Source organism: Paracoccidioides lutzii (genome assembly GCF_000150705.2).
Source record: "Paracoccidioides lutzii Pb01 unplaced genomic scaffold supercont2.1, whole genome shotgun sequence".
NCBI lineage: Eukaryota > Fungi > Ascomycota > Eurotiomycetes > Onygenales > Ajellomycetaceae > Paracoccidioides > Paracoccidioides lutzii.
The window spans coordinates 1,289,560-1,311,555 of NW_015440947.1; the positions used below are offsets into that span (position 1 = coordinate 1,289,560).

The following is a 21,996-nucleotide window of genomic DNA, read 5'->3' on the forward strand; positions in this document are numbered from 1 at the left end:
AACCACATCCACGTTCACAACAATCAGAACTCAATGGAAGAGTCTTCTATCTTCCACTATAAGAACGATACTGCACGCCTGTTTCAAAATCCAATCTGACTCTTTCAAGAACGGGAACAATGCCAGCACTCTAGATCAGGTAACTACTCTTGTTACTGCTTGCTCACTCGTCTCTGGGGAGTGCATCACATTGAAATACTAAAAACAGCAGAATGATAAAAATCAAGAATCACATTAATTAAATAGCTTCATTTATTGACAATCAGTAGCTAATCTCTAATAAATAATAATCTACATCATGTGTATGTGCGTCTCATCATTTACCCACTTTCCTATAGCTCTAGAATATGATGAGAGAGCATCAACTGCTAATCTTCATTCATTCAACTTTTACTTTTTTTCTTGTTTTATTTTGCTTTTTTTCAACATCTCTCTCTTCATACCAAGTGATTCTTCTATTTACTTATTTGATAGTGAGAATACTCTTTATTTAAATTTGATAATTAAAAAATTTAACTTTATCATATTTACTAGTAATCAAATATTTATTTATTTATTTATTTATACTATTTATTAAGTTTTATAAAATATAAAGTGGATTTTAATATTAAAATTAATTTAACTTATATAATTATATTATTAAATATTATTAAAACTTTAAAATAAAAAAAGTTTTTATATAAATATTTAATAATTTATTTAATTTTAATAAATCAATATTTTTTAAAATTAATTATTATATTTACTTTTCTTATATTTATTTTAAAAATTTGTTAATTAAATTATATGAGATATTTTCTAAAATCTAAATTTCATCAGTATTTTTTATAATTTCATTAATCATTAATTTTCTCAATTTCTTTAATTTTAATTTTATATTTTAACTCCTTAAATTTATTTATCATCTCAGTTTTTGAATTATGTATAGATTTTAATATAGCTAACAAATACAATTTTAATTATATTCAAATATAATAACATGTTGAGAAATCTGTGGAATTTATAAGTTAGCTAGCAAATAGTAGAGGCACTGGGAGTCAATCACATTAACAGACATCACAACGCGATCAGCCCTAACTAATGCTCAAGATCCCAAAGCTAGCAATGGCATGAAGAAAGCGGAGCCTCTTCAATCAATCACAATTCAGATGTCCCTAGATTCTTGCTCCTCACATACAACAACCCCCCACTATGATATCTATAGCCGAGGGGATCAGTCGGCTGGCTTTTAGGCCTTGGAGCTTGGAATTGGTTCAAACTGCTCCAAGGTCCCTCGAAAAGAGCAACAAAACTGGCATTCCGGACAAATGAAACCGAGGCAAGGATATTGTCATTACCCCTTGGGGAAAGTCCAGATATAAATGAAAAGACATAAAGAGAAAAATACGCCCCCCCCTTCCCAGGCAGAGAGGATGGATTTAGTGATCTATGTTTTTTGCCCTGGTATTGCTCTATTTTCGCTAAGTAGTTCGATCGTTTCTCCTTGAGCCCGCGGAATTTCTGGCATTTGATGAATCAACAGATAGGGGAATACATATAAAATAAAATATGATGAACAATACGGCTTCCACAAGATGGGCCAATAGGGGCCAGCGCCCCGTGCGAGTTGCTAATTGTTCGGGAGCCAGAGGTTGGTTTTGCTCTTTAAATTTCCATTTATTTTCTTTACCTATCCGGGGAATGCGTTCGAACTCATGCTGATATGTAAACATTAGGCGATCCTGGATATCAGATGCTCCGGCAAGCAACGCTTGGAGATGTGGATTTTATTACTGGAGACTATTTAGCAGGTTCGTCACTCGAGGCTGTAACATGTAGACTGTTATCTAGGCTTGGTTCCGCATTTCGGTGGGAAGGTCCCTTTTTCCGTACTTATCATGATGGTATGCAGAAATGAATCTTGCGGAACATGCGGAGGCGATGGCTGCTGGTCATCATGCCGGATATGATCCGTTTGCATGGGATGGGATCCAGCAATCTATAGATGCCATCTGGGAAAAACGGATCAAGGTCATTATCAACGGGGGCGCTTTGAATCCCAAGGCGTTGGCTGTTGAAGTGCAAAAATTGGTAGGCAACTTGTCCTTCTACTCTGTGTTAAGATAGGAAATTGGGTCTCTGCTTCTCCGAAAGGAAGTACTGAGATTGTTTCGTCCGTGTCAACAACAAGGTAAACATCCGCGGATACGACCTTAAAGTTGCCTACGTCTCCGGTGACAACCTCCTAAACGAGGTCCGGGGCAACTTGTCAAAATCAGGCACTCTGCCCGCCCACCTTGACTCCAACAACTCCCAAGTCCGCATGCAGGAGCATACCGACGACCTCCTAGACACCAGGGGTAAACCCGTCGTTTCTGCAAATACCTATCTCGGCGCCCGAGCTATTGTCAAGGGCCTAGAAGTGGGCGCAGACATCATCATTTGCGGCCGGGTAGCCGATGCCTCCCCCGTGATCGGGGCGGCGTGGTACTGGCACGGATGGAAAGAAACAGATTATAACGCGCTGGCAGGCGCCCTAATTGCAGGCCACCTCATCGAGTGCTCAGCATACGTGACAGGGTCGAATTTCTCTGGTTTCACAGAGTTCGAGACGGATTTGTTTATTGACTTGCCATTTGGGATTGTCGAGGTGGAGGCCGATGGGAGCTGTGTAGTTACTAAGCATGAGGGGACTAAGGGGATTGTGAATGTTGATGTGGTGAAGTGCCAGTTTTTGTATGAGTTGCAGGGGGATGTGTATCTCAACAGTGGGTTTCTCCAATTGTCCCCTTCCCCCTTTTTACTGCTTTGTGTACGGTGGGTGAGTTAGCTGACGGCGTTGTGTTTCTAGGTGATGTCAAGGCGTATACTCAGAACATCTTGATTGAGACTGCAGGGAAAGATCGGTAAGTACATCCCCTTTCCTTTTTGTAGACAATGAAATCTATATATCGCCGTTGACCCGGGAAAAATGCTCATATTCCTGGAGGGTGAGAGTTTCAGGAATAACCGGTACCCCGCCGCCCCCCACGACAAAGCTGGCCATTTTCTACAGAGGCGGCTTCGAATCGCAGCTTCTCATTAATGCAACCGGTTACGGTACTGATAAGAAATGGGAGCTGTTCGAGAAGCAAATACGCTTTGTGTTGGCAAAGCAAGGTTATTTGGATAAATTCGATTTTTTGGAATTTCAAGTGTAAGCGGGATTTAAATAAAAATTTATTTTCCCTTGTGAGAGTTATCAAGAGGCTCGGGTTGACAAACGGAATCCAGGGTTGGAACCCCGGCCGTAAATCCGTCAAGCCAGCTCAAGAGCACAACATACTGTCGTGTATTTGCACAGGCCGGGGATATGGAAACGGCAATGGCACCCCGAAAAGCGATGAGTGAAGTTGCAATGCAGCACTTTTCGGGTAAGGAATGACTGCTTTTTACCCATGCATCTTGATGCCCCACCCAGAGAGCATCATTAACAGCGGTTCATCTAGGCCTCCATCTATCCCTGGATCTGCGAACCGTTATCCCCCGCCCCTATCTTGCCTTCTACCCAGCCCTCTACCCTCAAAACTCCCTCAAGGAGGCTATAAACATCCTTTCTCCTACCCCATCAAGCGACGGTAAAGAAATCACAACCGCCTCCTCAATTCCAGCCGGCAACCCACCCAAATACGAGCCCCTCGAGCCGCGAAAGAACTACGACACCGCCTCCCCACTCGACCTAGCCACCCTAGGCGAAACCACACGCATGCGACTAGGCGACATTGCCCTCGCACGGTCAGGAGATAAGGGCGCCAACATCAACTTTGGCATCTTCGTCCGGTCAGCGAGCCAATGGGACTGGTTCCGGAGCTTCATGAGTCGGGAGAAGATGCGGGAGTTGCTGGGGGAGGACGATAAGGAATATTTCCTTGAGCGGATTGAGTTTCCACGGTTGTGGGCGGTGCATTTTGTGATTTACGGGATTTTGGGGAGGGGGGTGAGTAGTTCGACGAAGTTGGATTGTTTGGGGAAGGGGTTTGCGGATTACGTGCGGGATAAGGTTGTGGAGGTTCCGGTGGAGGTCTTGGGAGGGGGCAAGTTGTAATGTAGTGGGTTATTCTACGGTTACTTACGTAGGTTTGGAGTAGTTAACGTATGGCTAACTATATGGGAGATGGGATTCAGGAAGAGGTTCTGTTTTCTGGGAATTGGTTGACGTAGGGGTAGTTATAACTAAAGCATTAGCTATGGGAAGCATCGTCAAGCAAGACTCTCTCTTGAAACTGTAAATCGGTTGGTTAGACAACAAGCCACTGGCTGCCCCGCTGCTGCTTCGTGATTTGACATCGGAACCTCCCTCCATGACGTTTAATCTCGCACGGCTGCTGAGGTAAGCAGCCTGCTCAAGGTTTCGACGGATAAGTCTGATTACCTACGAGGACTCAGGTTAACTACTACCTGACAACTACGTGTTCTTCGCTGCAACGTACATAGTATAACAGGGTACCCCGCATGTATACCTGTGACATGTGACCCTTGACCTCATCCGACTTTCCTCTGCCTCCAGCTGCAAAGTTCTACTTCATCCCAGCTTCATTGATGACCTCTTCTTTCTTTTCTTAGTTTCCCGATTTGCCCTCTTCTTCTTCTTCTTCTTCTTCTTCTTCTTTTTCCTCCTCCTCCTCCTCCTCCTCTTCTTCTTCTTGTTGCCAGACGGCAGATCGTCTTCTTTTCCCTGCCTACTTCTCACTCCCGAGGTCCGCTCTGTTTTCCGCCCTGTTTTCCGCCTCTACCTATCTATGCCTTACTCTCATTCGGACTCTATATCTTATTACTCTTCCGCTCGATTCTATTCTGATCTTTCTCACCTGTCGCTGGCCTTCCTCTTGCCACCTGGTTTATTTTATCGTATTTCTCTTTTTATTGAATTATCCTCGTCTTATTTACGAGTTATTCCCCCTCCTCGAACCGAAATTCGTCAGCCTGCCTGCCTGCCTGCCTGTCTATATTTAAACACAGTCGTTTTCACTTATTGACTCCCAAATATCCGTAACTAGAACGGTCGGCCGAAGTGCAAGCTACGGGACACTTCCCTTTCTACCCAGGTCCCTTTTCCCATACTTGAACTTTTCCAGCCAAATATTTTACTTACCACAGCTTTGTTTGCCATCTTCGACCATGATCATCCGGCGCGATTCCGACGTCGAAATCCATCTTCCTGATGCGGATCAATCGACTTCATCAACCACCGCGAACGAAGCTGATGTAGACATGTCGTTAGATGATCCCAGCGTACCACTCGCATTACCAGCTAATATTGCCGCCCGCTTCTATCAAAAATCAAGCAGCCGTAGGCGCGCCTCTTCCACTTCTTCTCGTCGCAGTTCTGTATCCTCATTGCATTCACATCACTCAAATATCTCTGCCCACGGCGGACCCCATAGTGACCATGTGGCGCAGCACATGCGCCGTGCGTCCATCATTGAATCTCGTAAAGCACGCCTCGCAGACCGTGCGGCACATGCGGAAAAAGTCCGCCTACGTGCTGCGCTTGCGAAAAATGAGTCCAAACATATATTGAGGGAGGAAAGGGCTCTGGCAGCCAAGCAAGCTCGTGAGAGGTTTTTGGCCGAAATCACGGCCAAGTGTGAGGAGGAGGTTCGAAGGGCAAAGAAGAAAGCGGAGGATATGAAGGAGCGGAAGGCTGCGGAGCACGCTAGGCAACGGTTGGAGATGGCGGAGAAATTTGCGGAGGCGGAGAAGAGACGGTTGCTTTATCAGCAAAATACCCGCCGGCCACGGACTACAAGTCTTGCTGCAGCTGAGGAGAAGAAGGTGGCCAAGGCGACTATCAAACAGATGAGTCGGACGAGTGCTGCGCGGATTATTCAGCGAGCGTGGCGGAATCACTATGCGCGTTCCGTTATCACTGAATTTAGAGCTGTTGATCTTTCGTTGGAGCGGATTCGTGCTTTGAGCTTTGAGGAGGTTGGAGCACTACTCTCTGAGGAGAAGCTCTTGGCTGTGACCGCCAAGGTTCTGCGCTTGTGTGGGTTACAGGATACAGAAGGAGGTGCAATGGGCGAACGTGGCGCAGTGCGCACGTTTCTCAGCAGCTATTTGATCTTGGCCCATCCCGCTCAAGTCCTCAGCAGCAATGGAGAGCAAGAGCAAGATCTTATTGCGAAAGGTCGAGATTTGTTGGTCATTTTTGAGCAGGTTATCTCGCAATTATCAGCGATTGGAGTGTGGCCTGCCTCTCTTTCTGCTGATCTCCAAGCCTTGTCGGAATCTTACAACACTTTCTTTTCCGCATTCCATGCCTGGAAGACTCATGACTCCTCGGTTTTGATAGAAATTATGCTAGCGCAATTCATAGAGCTAGAACTTATCTGGCAGACAGTCAAGGATGATTACGCCGGTGGTGCTGTTGATGATTACCAACAGGGCATCCGCCATAACCAGATTTTGTTGCTTGCCCGTTTGAAGCGACTGGCTGGGGCTGAAAAGGCCATGGCGATGGTGAAACAAGCTTTGAGGAAGGCTAAGCGGGACAATATGAAGAGCGGATCTTCGCAACAAGCTATCCCCCGTGCCGCTGTTGTTCTTCCCTCATCCTCAGAGTTACTACCAGAGTCTGCCCAGTCACCTATCTACGAAACATTTTCTTCCAAGGACCAACTTGCTCTAGCCCAGTTGGACCAAGAAGAAGTTACCCCCCGAGATCGCTTTGCAAAGGCTTTGACGGCCTTGCCAGATAATAGGGCGCTTGTTCACGAGTTGTTGATCAACCGTGAGTATAAGATCGACCAAGGCCCCTATACGGAGATACGACGACAAATCATGAATCATATGTGCGATATGATGAGAAGAGATGTGGTTAAAGGATTGGGAACTTCGTGGACAGTAGCGATGGCTTCTGTTATTCAGGATAGACTGCTGCATTCATTGAAACCTGGAAATTCATTGCACGTTTTGATCAGTGAGGTTCTCGATCCAAAATATATCGAAAACCAGTGTAATGCGGGCACATTTTCGTATGACGCATTCTTCGATTTCATGAGCAATATTCTTCCTAAGCTTTGTGCTCCCTATCGTGATCCTGATGTCAAGGCATTTGCCACTGACACTTCTGGAGATGCAATTGACCGTCTTGCGAGGTTAATGAACATTATCGATCTTTTGTCTTTGGACCACACGAATTTCCTGTTGCATGTTGCTGCTACTCAACTCATCCGGGAGGGCCCAGGATATGAACAGCGTGCGTTTGCGCGGGATTTGCAAGATGGAACCATTACGCTTGACAGGACTAGGGCATTCTGGCGTTCGAGCCGCAAAGCAATTATCGATGAAATGAAAAAACGCGACCCGGAAAATGTAAACCCGGATTACAAACCCCCCGTAGCGAAGATCTACGCACACGGTCTCGTCGACCTAGTTTTAAGCAATAGACGGCTCCGTCCTGAACTCATTCCCGAAACGCTACATCTCGACCACAGCCGCCTCGATGAACTACGATCTCGGGTTTTTAAGATCGCAGCCACCGCTTCGATTTTGTTGAGTGCCAAGAACCTCCTGAAGCGTGATGTGCGATCCCAGTGGAAAGGCGAAGCGGAGCGGATCATGGCTCTTGATTTCAGCGATATCAAACCCGAGCGCGTCCAGTCAATCCTCGAATCAGCACATGCCATGCCCTTGACGACACGGACCCAGCTGTTCTCAACGATCAAACATGTCCTCAGCCCGGCCACTGCTGCCTCCATCACCGCGACCGCAACAGCCTCCTCTGCCGCAACGATGTCAGGTCAATTCGTCTCGATATCACCTGATACATTTGCGTTGCTCCCTTCCTCCTCCACCTCCACCTCATCATCCCCATCCCCATCCAGCCCCACAGACATCCGAGCCAACAATACAGGCTGCTTCACCGACCCCGTAACGAAACTGATGCTCTCCCGACTGCGGGCTCATGTTTTCGCGCGCCTGAGTGCGTCGAGTGCTAGTGAGCGGGTGCGCATGACGGCGACGGCGAGCCAGAGCCTCGCTACGGCTGGGATGCCGGAGTTTGTGAGTGAGGTTGGGAAGGTTGTGGAGAGTTTGGGGAAGGTCAGGGAGGTGGATTGGATGTGTCATGGCATGGTTTATGAGGAGATGTGGAGTGAGGAGGGTGACGGTGGAGTTGGGAACGAGAATCGGAATCAGAATGTGGATGGGGATGGTTATGGGGTTGAGAGGAAAACGGAGGGGTAAGGCTTTTGGTCTCTATTGATATTTGTGGGTTAAGTAAATGGGACTGGTTATTGTTGTCTGGGAATGGGGGTGCTGCTGGAGCGTTTTTTTGTGTTTTCTTTACCTTTTTTTTTTTTTTTTGTCATTATTTTCCTTCTTTTGTCATTATTTTCCTTCTTTTGTCGTCTTGCTATTTCTGACTTTTGCTTTTTTGTTGTATATTCCTTCTACTTGCATTTTTGCATTGCTCCATCTACTGTCAGTATGGTAATGAGAAAGAATGGAACTTTGGTTAAGGTAGTTTAAATGGCTAGCATTTTTTTTCTTTTTTTGGGGTGGTCTATTGGAACTTGCAGAATAAAGAATGGTGGTGGGATACATTAGTTTTTATGGTTTTGGCATTGAATTGGATTGGCATAGCCCTAAGAGAGGGGGAGATGGGATCGATTGGATTGCTATACGAAGCCATACGCAGTTGGTTTTACATGGTGTTCTCTTTATCCCCTTTCTTTTCTTTTTCTTTAATTTACTTCTTGGTCTTATATTCATATCCACAGCACAATCCGCAGTTGAAACGCCTTACCGGTGCCTTTTGCATTATTTAGAGTAAAGGCAGCCCCTCTTCTGGACTCCGTTGGCAGTGGGCACCGTGACATCATATACCCAGATTATCTTATCTGATCTGACTTGAGATCTCGGCGAATCTGCGCTAGCCTCATCGGGAAATTTCAACTTCGGCCTCTGCTCGGTTTTCTAAACTTCTCGCCGCAACCCAGAAAATAGCACAATTTATTCGTTGGTAGTTCCGGGATTTTGCATCAATGAGATCTGGAATGTATTTTCTTTTCTAGGGAGGTGAGTTCCTGTGAGCTTTACCTTTCAATGATTGGGGTGGGGCGTTTGTGGGATTATCTTAACATCTCCCCTGCTTTCAGTGTGTTTAGACATTCCCTATCCGGAGTATTTCATATCCTCAAGGGAAATCATACATGTATCATGCTCTAATATAACTTACAGTTCAAACACATTCTATTGCGTGAGCACATTTAAGATGCAATACACGCCCAACGACTTCAGCAGCAGATATCGAGATATCCTCAGCGCCACTGCGCTTTTCGTCCCCTCCTCCCTCTGGGCTTCTACCCTGTCTACTTCTACCCTTCCTCTCTCCTCCCATCGTTTCTAGAAGTACCAAAAATGCCATCCAAGCCCGCGGCAACCCTTAGCCTTCTCTCTCCCCTCACCCCTCCTTCCCTCGAACGCACATGGCTCACTGCCCCACATCCCCGCCTCCCATTCGTCGCAACCTGCAGCGCGGACAAGAGCGTCCGCATCTACTCATTGCAAAACTTCACTTTGCTCTCGAAAATAACTGGCGGCCACAAGCGCAGCGTGCGCAGCTGCGCGTGGAAACCGCTTGTGAGAGGGGAGAGTGTGCTGGCCACTGGTAGTTTTGATGCGACGGTTGGGATTTGGAGGAGGTGGGATGGGTATGGCAATATTGAGAATGGACATGGGCCTGATATTGGCATAAATGGTGATAAGGATAGAGATTCAAATGACGAAGAGGACGACGAAGAATGGCGTTTCGCTGTCCTGCTAGATGGACATGAGAGCGAAGTGAAATCGCTCTCCTGGTCCCCCGCCGGTACGCTGCTAGCAACCTGCTCGCGTGACAAGTCGATATGGATCTGGGAAGACCTTGACGACGGTGATAATAATTTTGAAACAGTCGCGGTTATGCAGGAACATACGGGTGATGTGAAATGGGTATCCTGGCATCCCACCGAGGAATGTCTGGCTAGCGCTAGCTATGATGACACGATACGGCTGTGGAGGGAGGATATCGATGATTGGGGCCAGGTGGCGTGTTTGCGCGGACACACGGGGACGGTGTGGTCTGTTGAGTGGGAATCTGGGGATGCGGAGATCACTGTTCCTGCTGCTCCTGAGGGAGACGAAGATGCGGATATGGACGAAGAACGTCGCAGGTTATGGATTGAAAAGCGTACCCTTGTTGGACCCCGTCTCGTTTCCTGCTCAGATGACCGCACGATTCGCATATGGGAAAAGCAGGTCCGCCCTCGTACAAACACCAATACGGACACTAGCACCGGCCCCTCTAGTATCCCAAGCATAATCCGCCCCACTAGCACGGATGAGACGTGGGTTGAACAGGCCCAATTACCCTCCCAGCATGATTTGTCCATACGCTCCGTAGCATGGAGTAAGCGGAGCGGGCTGATTGCGTCGACGGGTGCAGACGGGAGAATTGTAGTGTATCAGGAGCGGTTTGTGAAGGCAGAGAAATCGGTTGAGGATTCTAAGAAAACAACGACGACCTCGACAACTACTACGGATACGCATAGGGATATTGACACTCCCACAGCAACAGAAGACAATATCGAAAACCACAGTGATAATACACAGGCACGGGAACAGTCATCGCCTCTCCTCCAGATGGAATGGAACGTCTTGGCCAAAATTGAGGCTGCACATGGCATTTATGAGGTTAACCATATATGCTGGGCACCGCGAGCTGGTCGGGGGCGCGAGGAGGGTGAGGAGGAAGTATTGCTTAGTACTGGTGACGATGGATGTGTGAATGTTTGGAAGTTGGAGAGGTGATGGGTTTCGGCACTTGATATGGAATATGGGAGTTTCCCATTGTTTGGGTGTGAGCTGTTAAATGAAGAGATGGAAGTATTTGCATGAACTGCTGAGTGGGTTGACTATTTGACTCTCCACCTTCTCTTCTGTTATGAAATGATTTATTTGGCTTTAGAATTGGAATCTTACTTTTACCTAACTTACATAACTATGCCTTGGTGCAGGTGATCTGACACGATGATTTGAATCTACTGTTATGATGGGATACTGATATTGAGAAGTCTTCATTTGAAATAGCTTTCCTTCTTGAGCAGCTGGATAAACTGAACCACACTGGACAAATATAGATATACATATAATAATTCAAGATTTCTTTGCGACCTGAACTGCTGACAAGACTGTCAGGCTACATACAAAGGCAAACAGAGAATTGTTGGATATTCACAACACATCACTTCATACAAGAAAGCAATTGAAGAATAGGGGAGCAATGAAGGAATGAATGATGTTGGGTAGGAAAAGGAAGAGGAAAACGACAACAAGAAAAAAGTGCAATCAAGTATATATAATTCTAGCTCCCGAAACCTGGTGTCTAATCAAACGAAATCAAGAAAAACAAAAACACCCTGAATATGTACAGACGCAAAAAACATGTCATTTTACAGTGGTAATGCAATAGAAATTAAAATATAAAAAATATCAAAGAAATCGAGTGAGAGAATAGAGTTCAAAGATGTTGACAAGAAGATATTCTTTTTTCACTCTTCTTCATTTCGGTGTGTCATTTCGGTGTGTATGATGATGGACACAAGTAGGAGAATATCTCACTTCCATTCCGGGATACATTCAAGGTTAGGGGTGATGTATGCATGTTTATGCTGTTGTTTGAAGTTAACTTCGCCCTTCTCCGCGCGACTGGTCAAACATAAGTTGCTGTCCATCAGAAGCCCCATCTTCCTCATCACTGCTCTCCTCACCAACAGCATACGTCTCTCCATCTCCACTCGATCTCGACAAAAAGGCCTGACTCGGCTGACCATCCAGCTCCGTCTCGTCGAAGTCCGCAGCCTCAATATCCCCATTTCCTCTACTATGTTTATGCGAAAATCGCCCCAGGGATCCCGTACTATTCAAACCCAGCATCGGGTAGATGCTACGGTATCCGCTACTCTGGTGCTTGCGACGAGACCGCCAGAGGAATATACCCCATACAACGGCAGCGGTGGAGACGATGATAAGTGCCACTTCGCCCGATTTGTAATATGCCTTCCACGCGGCAGTGTTGAGTTTCTCCTTCTCGCGTTCGGCAGCGGCCGTGCTGTTCGGATGAGCGCCGACGGAGGTTGTGGGACCCTTCTCGCCATCGATTCTCGAATCGGCTGGGTCGCCACCTATGTGAGTGATATCAACGCCTAAGAATTTATCAAGCATATCCCGGGTCCGTCGAGGGTAGTCAAATGGGACCATGTGGCTAGCGTTGTAGAATAGGACGTAGGTCAAGTTTCGAGCTTGTTGGTAGATACCTGCCGGTTCGCCTTCGAAGGTCCAGTATTGTCGTGGTGCCCAGACGCCGGGGGAAAGCTCGAACCCGGTTCCTCCGGACCACTTCATGTTTTTGATCATGTCCTCGGTGCCAATGTGGTTGCAGATTAGGTCTTTTTGGCCGCTGAAAAGGAGGATTGGGAGACCTTCTTCGAGAAGGCCAGGAAGCAATTCCACCGCCGGTTTAGACTTCCGCGCCTTGAAGCTGCTGCCTACTGCACCTGCGCACTCAGTCCAGCCGGTTTGTTTCTCCTCATTGATATGCAAGGCCTTGACCACATCTTTCCTACGAAGATATGGCTGTACATCCTTCAAATCCGGGGGCCAATTCATACCGCATGCGCTATACTCGTCTGTAAGTCGGATATCGTACATGTTGATGCAGCGCTTGCCTTTATGTGTATAGTCCAGAATGGCTTGGAGTATATCTTCGCAATCAGGAATATGCACTGTCCCAGTTGTGTCCTCGACGTTCAATTCCTTCATGCATTTCGCTGCCTTTGCCTCAATTAGGTTTGCTTCCTGAGTACCTCCTTGGACGACTCCTTCCTGATAAACGTATGGTAGGTAAGCGGGATACTGATGTTGGGGTGATATCCATCCATTGCCAATGAGGAGACCTTTGAGATTCCAGACTCGATTGTTTGCCAGCACGTCTTGCTTCTTGTTCCGGTCGAGAATCGCACGGGCTATATAAGGTATATATTGTCCCGCATACGATTCTCCCGCGAAATATAGCTAGACTCATGTCAGCAAAGCCGCGCACACCTGCTACTATCAGGGGGGTAATAACAAATGGCTGTCATACATCATCAGGTTCATAGTGAGGGAATATCTCAAACCACTTTTCCAAAAATGTTACGAACTGAGAGGCCATTTCGTCCAGCTCATGAACGTAGTGCTCGGTGCTGCCATAGCTAAAACCCGTACCCACCGGCTGGTCCACGAACAGCAAATTGGCAAACTCATCCCAGGACCCCTCCGTATAATTCAGAGTTTCTTTATCTATTAGTCGGTAGGGGCCAATTTCCATCAGTGCCCCATCTTCGGAACTACACCCTGGTCCGCCGTTAAGCCAGACGACGGTCCTAGGTTTGTCCGCTATGTGACGATTCTCGAAATGCCAGAAGAAGAGATTCCCACTAGTTTCAGGAGAGATTTCGATATGCCTGTAGATCTTATGCATTAGGATACTGGTTGACATTGAGCAAACCTTCACTCCCCGTGCCCTTCCTGATCCCTTTGAACCTCTTCCCCTTTTCATGAAAACTAACTCACCCAGCATGCATTTTCAGTAACGGGCCCTCGGGCTGACCCGGAAGGGAGTGAACGTAATAATCTGCCGCTGATTTCGCAGTGACGGAGAACGGTTGCGTCATTGCGAGACATAGTGTCAGCCATTTTGACCAGGCGCCAAGGGCGGTATTAGCTCGAGATCCAGAGAAGCCCATATTGGTTTGATGAAACGAGGGGTTATTCGACGACAAATATCCACTGCCCTCACTCAGCGCACGTTTAACACCTCATGTGTAAGGTGTTGGGGATCCAATATTGCAATGAGGGTAAAGAGACCAGAGACTCATGGGCCAAGCAAGCGGGGGATTGTGGAGGTGGGAGAATCCAACTAAGCTTTTTGGTAGCGGCATGTACTTCGGATTTCGGGAGTCTAAAACGTGAGGAAGAAGAGCAAAGGAGTGCTAAGTCGGAGAGAGTGCAGGTTGTCTGCCCTTTGGAGCTGTCGTTGATCAGAGATAACGAGGCTGAACCCAAGGAGGAGCTGACGGAGTCATGTGATCCTCAGCTTTCGACTTCGATCGTCTATCTTTTTTGCGCTTAACGCCCCCTTCGAGCGCAAGCGGCTTAATAAGCGTCTCGGCACCGTCTCGGCACCGCCACGCCAGTTATTTAATAAATCATGGGTTACAAGAGCGACAGTTACGTTATGAATGAATTTATATTTGAAATATAAAACATCTATTGATTTATTTTTAGAGGAGGTGATCAAGTCCCTTATCCGGGTCATTTTTAATCAATTCAACCATTCCCTTTTAATACAAATCAGCACATACTCTCAGCATATCGGAAATCAACGGTAGTAATATTAAGCTAATCCAACTAACCTCAGGCATTATTGGTTTTCCAACTTCATCTTTCACATATCGAAATGGCATCTCTGTGCTCTCATGCTCATTGAACCGCAGCTCTGGAAAGTCGACATACGGTATATTTTCCAATGGTACTGTTGTCGAGGAGCCTTAGCACACACAATCCAGTTCTCCGCAATGTCGGGATTTCAGATTTACCGATATTGCTCGCTCACCTTTGTCTTGCGTTACGATTCGAGTCACTCTAACCGCGGTGTCCGTAGTCATCTGCTTGGGCCCTAATCTCCGGCCCGTGAAGCCCTTCTGCCGCAGCTCGGAGGTACGGTCTAACGGATAGAGTAGAGATGAATTAGTTCCATTTTACACTTCACGGACTGCAGTATACATATTCAGTGAATGCAGTGTTCGGTGTTCGGAGAAATACGCACCACGCGGGGGATCATCGCCTGGGAAAAAAAAAAAAAAGGTCGATTAGCTTCACCTGTTCTCCTTTTCCATCAAGGAAGAGGAGGGTGGGGGGGGGAGGAAGGGGATAGTATGTCAGGATCGATACACATATAAAAATAATTATACATGTCTTCAGCTTCCCTGATACACCCATCGTCGTAGCAGTAGTTCTTTCGTACCGAGAATTCCCCCAAACAAGAAAACCTCAAACTTCTCCCCATCCTCAGGACTCAACTCCGTCTTCGCCGATGGATCAAGCAAACACACTTTTTCCTTCCTGTCGGCAAATATATCCTCGACGCTCCTGTGCTGCACCTCCAACCTTCTCAACGAGGCAAGTTCATCAGGCACCTTTAGCGACTCGGGCACGGATGTGAGAAGAAATCTGGAGCCGGCAGCGCTAGACTCTCGAGCGATGCAGCCGTATTCCAGGGCTGACCAAGGGCCGAGTTCGGGATCGAGATGCTCGACAACAAAGGTCGATGACGGGGTTTGGGGCTTGTTACCCATACTTTTTCTCTGTCCCTCTTTTACTGGGACTGATATGAGAATTGGAAAATGCTGGGTACGGCGAAAGTTGCGCTAAATCAGCAAACAAAAACCTTAGGTTTTTTGGAACTGGACAAAATCGGGCAGCTCCGCAAATTTTATTGAATCCAACCTGCTATTGTTCCAACACTTTCGATATCATTCCGCGCATTCTATTTCTGAGATAAAATATAAAAAGTATTCCAGCATTCAACAGAATACTAATATCTTAAGAAGGTGTTGATCAAAAGCTTAATCTCTAAACTAGGTATTAGTTAATTTTCCCTGCTAAATCACGAGGAAGGGGGGGACAAACTACAGGATGCAAAGGTTATTTTAATATCAACTTCCTGGTCCTCTATGTTGCTGTTGAACCGTGGTTTTGCCGCAAGCAATTTCTTGAAGATCGTAACCTTCCAATAACTACTTGACTGTTGGGTCCAACTCACTTTAAGCGGACATTGAGTCAGGGATCAGGTGACAAAGAAGAAATAGAGTTTTGGTAAACCACTGTATCCATACATCAGTACGGTACTGTAATTACCTGAGCACACAGCCACACCGAATTTTGGCTGGGTATTTATTACGTGGAGTGTTACTAGTATTTTAGTTCCCTCCGATTATAGTTGTCAAACAATCTCAGTGGATACTCCGTAATAGGTCCAGGGGACTGATATGCGGACGAGGAAATGAACGGGCTTTCAACATGACACTAGTTGAAAGATACGACGTGTATTGATTTCCATCTTGTGACTGTTGTTCCTCTTAACGAATTAATAGCCATTTGCCGTGCCTACCGCTCGGCGCCTATAAATTACCTTGTTTTTTTCCCGGAGTTAGAGAGCGAATGAATATATATATATCTCACTGCTTATTTTTGTGTTTTCCTCCTTTAAATTCCACTTCCATCTGCTTTCATCCAAAGCCTAAAATATCTGGCCTGAGAGACCACAAACATATAGTAGCATCTTGACTGTATTGGACATTATACCCGGTTTCCCTCCTCCTGTGTTGGTAGTGCTCGTTTTATAGAGTTCGCCTTCCCCGCATGACTAAGCAATCCTCCCCTTCTTTAACTATCCGCAATCGATAAAGACATCGTACCAACTGACAACCGCCAAACTGGTCATTATCCATGGATAATATCTAGACAGACGCCCTTGGTTGCCTCTCTGGAACCGCGTCGACATCTTCCCGCTCTCTTTGGTTCTGCATCTTCATATTGCCGCTACTGCTGTTCCTCGGGCTCCGGACGACAGATCACTATTCCTCTAGGGAGCAATATCAACCAACTAGTTCATTTACCCCTCTACTGAGCCCAGCTTGGGGTTGGTTGAGCCTCTTCCCTCTCACGTTGTAGTTGAATCAAACTACATATATCCAGGCAGAGCATCAACACCCCCATTCTAGATCAAGACTCAGAAGGCCAGTGAACAATATGAATCCCCATCAGCAAAACAAGGTCGATATCAGTGTGAGTTTTAACCTCAACCGGTTCAATACAAGAATACCTAACTGACCCCGCTTCACAATACAGGCCCTAAGCCCGGACGAGCAACGACTCTTCCGGCTCTATGGCAAAATGCCTACCAAGAAAGATCTGCTGCAGAATAAGTTGAAAGTACGTTAAAAACCACTCACCCCGAATCAATGCCATATTCTATACACAACACTCTACACCCTCCCTTCGACTCTCCGTCGTATTCAACGAAAGACCTTAACTAATCCCCAACCTCCCGTTGCCACCAACCAGGAACGAAAATACTTCGACTCAGGCGACTATGCCCTCAGCAAAGCCGGCAAGGCCTCCGACGTTGGCGTCACGAGCATCGGCTCCCGCCATCCTCTCCCAGAAAACATCCCACACCTAACTGCCACCTCCCCCCCGCAGACCAGCACCATTCCCGGCTCCTTCAGCAATGGACAACATTCCACCCTACCCCACCAGGGTATCTCGAACAATGGCTTCCACCTTTCTAGTCTCAGTCACAGTCCCGTGAAGGAGAGCAGCTTCCTACAGCGGGAAACTAGCTTTGATGATGAGCCCGAGCAAGAGGGGAAGGGGAATGGGAAAGGGGCGACTTCTAAATCTCCGGATGCAAAGGGTTCTGCTACTGCTAAGGCCCAAGAAGACTCCGTGAGTGTTAGGCCCCCACAGCATAAGGAGGGACTGCCTATACGGCGATGAAGATGGAGATTGTGAAGGGTTTCGGTTTAAATTTTCACAAGCTACGACAAATGTTGCCATTGTTTTGATACCATGGACAAAGAACCTAGCCGGGAGCTGGTAGTTATTGGCCAATTCATTTTTTTTTTTTTTTGAGGGTAATCACTTTAGTGACTGGTAAGGGAATTTGAACTTGTCTCCTTGCACTGGCATGTGTATGAGCAGCACACTCCACCAACTTCTCCTCTTCTCGGAGAAAGTGGTTCAATATCCTCTTCAATTTATATTCGATTCGAAGAACCCTTCCATGTCACTGCTCAACGCTTGCAAATGCCCTTCCTCGGTATCGTCCTGCAGTCCTTTCAAAATTTAACGTCCCTCACCTCCATACGGCCATATTCCATTTGCTTTCTTATTTATTCGCCTCTTTTATCTTCCACTTGTTCCTTACCCTTTTCTCTTTTTTATTCCTAATATGTTTTTTTCCAGTCTTCTTACCCCGGCTCTCAATCTTGTAGTGTTCGGTAACAACTATGGCCTACTGCCTATGGTCCATGGTGTGCTTTTCCTTTTTTCCTCTTTTTTTTTTTTCCTTCTTTTTTCTTCTTCTTCTTCCTTTTTTTTTTTTTTTTTTTTTTTTTTGCAGTGCCAAACATTTGCCAATAAGCTGAATCCGATCGGTTTTCTGGGGCGTTCTTATTTCATTGTATCTCTTATGTTATCCATGAACACGCGTGCACACACAGCCCCGATACCTTTTCCTTTTTCCCTTGTACATTTGCAAGCAAAGTTTGAATCTTAACTAAAGTCAATACTCTATGCAATCTCTCATTTTTATCTTGTTCTTAATGAGTCTGTCCACATTTGCAAATCTGTCCTATTGCTTGTTTGTAGTTAACTTCCAAGGTTCCTCCACCTAAATAAAGGGAGTCTGCTAGGTATTTCACTTCAACCTTGTGCTTTACACTGCTGTTCTGAATTTTTCTTTTTTCTCAAGACTCAACTTTTCATTTCCCAGTTTCATGAAGTTTCAACTTTTTATTATCTGACCTTTCTCAGCTTCTTCTCTTCTCTTTGCATGTTTATCAGTCTTCTATTCCCAAGCTCAGTTAGCTCCTCTATCCTTCTTTTCTCATATTCTTTAGAGAAGTTTATTAGTTTATTTGGGGCAGTCAATTGAAATTGAACAGACTGAACAACTACAGTTTAATTTCATATTTCATTTTCTTTTCCATAACACATGTCTAACTTTATAATAGTTAACTGAAAGTGATAAACTACAGCTTCTTAGCAATGTCAAATGACATCAGCAAACGGACTGTTTCAAATACTGAACAAGGATTCCACACAGCAGAATGAATATCAAGTGGCAAGCTCAACCTCCAGTCTTTCTCTCCTCATATATGTTTCATACCTGTCCAGTAACAAACACCAGGCGCCGATGATACTTAAACATATCCCATGTTGTGTACAAGTACACGAAGAAATTTGGCTCTTTGCACCACCCACCCAACCTTCCTTGATCAACAACCCCTTGAACCGATCCTTTTTAATTTCGCTCTACCGCGCCCACCACGTACGTACGTACCTAGATATAGATGAGTGATCATCGCTGCATCCAGTTTTCTTGCGCTCCCATAATCTAAGAGTGATACATGCCTAGCTCATTCGCTGCCCTTTTTGTTGCTATTTAATTATGAAGTCAGTTGCTACGTAATGAGGAGTCTAGATAAGAGGGGGATTTTCCGCAGAAAGATTGAGGAGATACTTGGCATGCACTGTATTGCTGAGATGGGAGGGGGGGGGGTTTAAAGACGGGGTTGTATATGACGCAGAAAGAAAGGGAGGGGAAAGAAAAGAAGCCGTTGGGTGGGGGTGGATTGCTTTACTGCAGAGGTAATACTGTAAACACAGAGACGCCCAAAGAGGGGCGGGTTGTGGTTTTCAAGGAGTGTGATGCGCCAACTTCCTCTGCACCCCTTGCTGAAGTCAACTTGCAGTAGCTGATGAGGTATTTCCAGGAGATCATGTAGGTAAGGGAGGAAATTCAATATAGTAGTGGAGCGCAGAAGACCAGACGCCGAAAATATGAGACAAGGGAAAAGAAATAAATTCGTTTTTTCTTCCATGTCTCTCTGTATTATGCGTGTTTATCTACCAGCCCAGCCCGTTAGATTGATGTTCTTTCTGGCGGAATCTTCCATCCGATCAGCTCTGCCCTGTATGTACACACATTACATTATATATACTCATATCTTATCGTGGAACATGCGTTAAAAGAGCATAAGGAAAGGAAAAAGATAATAGTGAAGAAAATGGGAAAGCAGAACCTGAGATTTTTTTAATAACGCATGAAGATGAAATAGTAGTGGAAGCAAAATGCAAGTCAAAAACATGATTAGGAATGGGAAAAGAAGGGGAAATAAATGGCGTAGAGACAACAATAACGGGAACACTCCTTCTGTATGGTCCCCGGGTCGTTTCATTCCTCTGTTCTTGTCACCCCGTCACCGACATAGACGCCACAATCGTCATTGTTGCTTCACCGCCGGCCCATCACGCAACTTTGATAATTGGACACGGACAGCCCCAAGTCCGTCCTTGTTTTGAATGAAGTCGCCCAATTGTGACTTGGATGGAAAGGGCACTGTGCAGAGAGAGCCGGTAGAAGGTAGGGAGGTTGGTTAAGCAGGCGACAGACGGTAGACAGTAAAGGATAGACGAATGGACGCTGGATATGGTATACTGAGCGGAAGGGTTTGCAGCATCAGTGGCAGCACGTGTGCTGTACTGTACATGGAGTTGGAAAGGGTGCGTGGAAATTAGGTCGTGTGAGACGGACGCTATTTTCTCCGCAATTTCACCTTCATTTGGGTTTCGTGTGATTGGGGGAGTAGACGGAGGTGGACGTGAAAGGAGGGTATTTCAAGGCTGGTGCTTGGTTGGTGCAAAGTGTGTGTGTGTGTGCGTGTGTGTGTGTGCGTGGACGTGGGCGGGAGGGGCTATATATCAAGAAAGAGGGGTATGTAAATGAGGATACGGGGAGGGAGACGAAACGAGCAAGACGGATGATGTGGGTGGAGTCAGCACGGGAAAACGGGAGATAGAGCGATATATTCGAGCAACCATGTAGTATAGATAGATAAATAAAAGAGAAAAAAGAAAGTCCATCAAAGATGAAACGAACCCAATTTGATCCAAAGAAGATGGGATGGGTGTCCTGGTACAGGTGTTTTTGGTACGTGCTCAATGTCGTATATGGCGGCGGCTTGGGCTCACGGTTGGCTTCTAAGGTAATCAGTCAAGCATGTGTGCCTACCCGACCACTGCGGGTGAAAATATTGAAGCGGCTTTCACTCCCAACCAAGGAAGCCCTCTCTTCTCCACCGACGCTTTTGCCGTGGGGTAAAATCAGGTACTGCCAACCCGATCTGGCTGATGCTGCGTCGACTATCAATCCCCTCCCCGATAATCTCCGTCAACTGGCCACAAAGCAGCCCGAAGACAACTGTTACAGAACAAATGAAGGACAAGCACGAGTTTCCCCAGTGTCCTATTTTCAATCCGTCTTCCAATGCCCCGCAAGCCCAGCGTCAAGGTCATCCTGTTTCCCCAACCACAGCTCAACTGCATACAAACCCATCATACAGCCCAGATTGATCCATCTCCAAAAATTCCCTCCAACGTCATTGCGGTTGCTCCACCACTCGCCATTCCCACCCATCGCTTGCGAGGTCGAAGCGAAATGCTGCATGAGCAAACTTGTATATACTGCAACGAGTATTGAGGGCGAAAACCAGCTCAGCAGGCCTAGAAATCGGCCTGCGCCATCGGAATCCTCAAGGGTGGCTTCCTGGGAAAGTGCGCGGGCGCCAGACTCGCGGACGGCAGGGATGATTCTGGTGGATGCGTAGAACACGAAGAGGCGGTATGTGAGAGAGATTAGGATGGAGGGTGTGACGGCGCTGAATGCTGCGCTGACGACGTTGAAGGCTGCGTGGATGATGGAGGGTAGAGTGGAAAGGGCGTGCAGGAGGGTTGTGTAGGAGGCCATGATGATTGGGGGTAAAGGGGGGAATGCTGTTGCTTGTGCGGCGGGGGATGCTGGTGGGGTGGTAACGGGCGTGGATGATTTATAGTCTGTGAATATTTGGTAGATGCACAGGACGATGTATGCGAAGAGGAGGGAGCTTTCGACGGGGGTTTCCGGCGACCGCTGCCTATGCCTCAGGCGCAAAGGAAGACAGCACAGGTGATGGAGACGCCAATCAGGCTGCGTCGACGTTGCTGATTCCGGGAACTGCTGGAAGGACGCGCCAGAGGAAGTAGACGAGCTTGAGATGATGAAGGCGACATGACTAGAAGGCCGATCTGGACGATATGATGTTAGCATATGAACCTTGTTTCCTT

The 21,996-nt window shown here is 46.5% G+C and overlaps 7 protein-coding genes across 7 annotated transcripts; 4 read left to right on the forward strand and 3 right to left on the reverse strand.

Moving 5' to 3' along the window:
• Positions 1-1,548: 1,548 nt before the first annotated feature.
• On the forward strand, positions 1,549-4,063 carry PAAG_00327 (hypothetical protein; the record flags this gene model as incomplete). Its single annotated transcript, XM_015843982.1, has 8 exons — positions 1,549-1,630; positions 1,716-1,790; positions 1,892-2,070; positions 2,171-2,747; positions 2,831-2,885; positions 2,969-3,175; positions 3,253-3,392; positions 3,468-4,063. The coding sequence occupies 8 exons, from the start codon at positions 1,549-1,551 to the stop codon at positions 4,061-4,063; spliced, it is 1,911 nt and encodes a 636-aa protein (XP_015700317.1).
• A 1,073-nt stretch (positions 4,064-5,136) lies between these two features.
• On the forward strand, positions 5,137-8,208 carry PAAG_00328 (IQ calmodulin-binding motif domain-containing protein; the record flags this gene model as incomplete). Its single annotated transcript, XM_002797743.2, has 1 exon — positions 5,137-8,208. One exon carries the CDS (start codon positions 5,137-5,139, stop codon positions 8,206-8,208), a length of 3,072 nt encoding a protein of 1,023 aa, XP_002797789.1.
• A 1,176-nt stretch (positions 8,209-9,384) lies between these two features.
• On the forward strand, positions 9,385-10,815 carry PAAG_00329 (hypothetical protein; the record flags this gene model as incomplete). Its single annotated transcript, XM_002797744.2, has 1 exon — positions 9,385-10,815. One exon carries the CDS (start codon positions 9,385-9,387, stop codon positions 10,813-10,815), a length of 1,431 nt encoding a protein of 476 aa, XP_002797790.1.
• Positions 10,816-11,688: 873 nt separating this feature from the next.
• Positions 11,689-13,790, reverse strand: PAAG_00330 (carboxypeptidase Y; the record flags this gene model as incomplete). The annotated part of the gene is made up of 3 exons (XM_002797745.2): positions 11,689-13,077; positions 13,148-13,508; positions 13,618-13,790. 3 exons carry the CDS (start codon positions 13,788-13,790, stop codon positions 11,689-11,691), a joined length of 1,923 nt encoding a protein of 640 aa, XP_002797791.1.
• Positions 13,791-14,327: 537 nt separating this feature from the next.
• PAAG_00331 (DUF431 domain-containing protein) lies at positions 14,328-15,401 on the reverse strand (the record flags this gene model as incomplete). The annotated part of the gene is made up of 5 exons (XM_015843983.1): positions 14,328-14,384; positions 14,460-14,578; positions 14,660-14,770; positions 14,873-14,890; positions 15,071-15,401. The coding sequence occupies 5 exons, from the start codon at positions 15,399-15,401 to the stop codon at positions 14,328-14,330; spliced, it is 636 nt and encodes a 211-aa protein (XP_015700318.1).
• A 1,456-nt stretch (positions 15,402-16,857) lies between these two features.
• Positions 16,858-17,607, forward strand: PAAG_00332 (hypothetical protein; the record flags this gene model as incomplete). The annotated part of the gene is made up of 3 exons (XM_002797747.2): positions 16,858-16,893; positions 16,957-17,040; positions 17,173-17,607. 3 exons carry the CDS (start codon positions 16,858-16,860, stop codon positions 17,605-17,607), a joined length of 555 nt encoding a protein of 184 aa, XP_002797793.1.
• Positions 17,608-21,145: 3,538 nt separating this feature from the next.
• PAAG_00333 (hypothetical protein) lies at positions 21,146-21,979 on the reverse strand (the record flags this gene model as incomplete). The annotated part of the gene is made up of 1 exon (XM_015843984.1): positions 21,146-21,979. The coding sequence occupies one exon, from the start codon at positions 21,977-21,979 to the stop codon at positions 21,146-21,148; it is 834 nt and encodes a 277-aa protein (XP_015700319.1).
• Between the last annotated feature and the right edge of the window lie 17 nt (positions 21,980-21,996).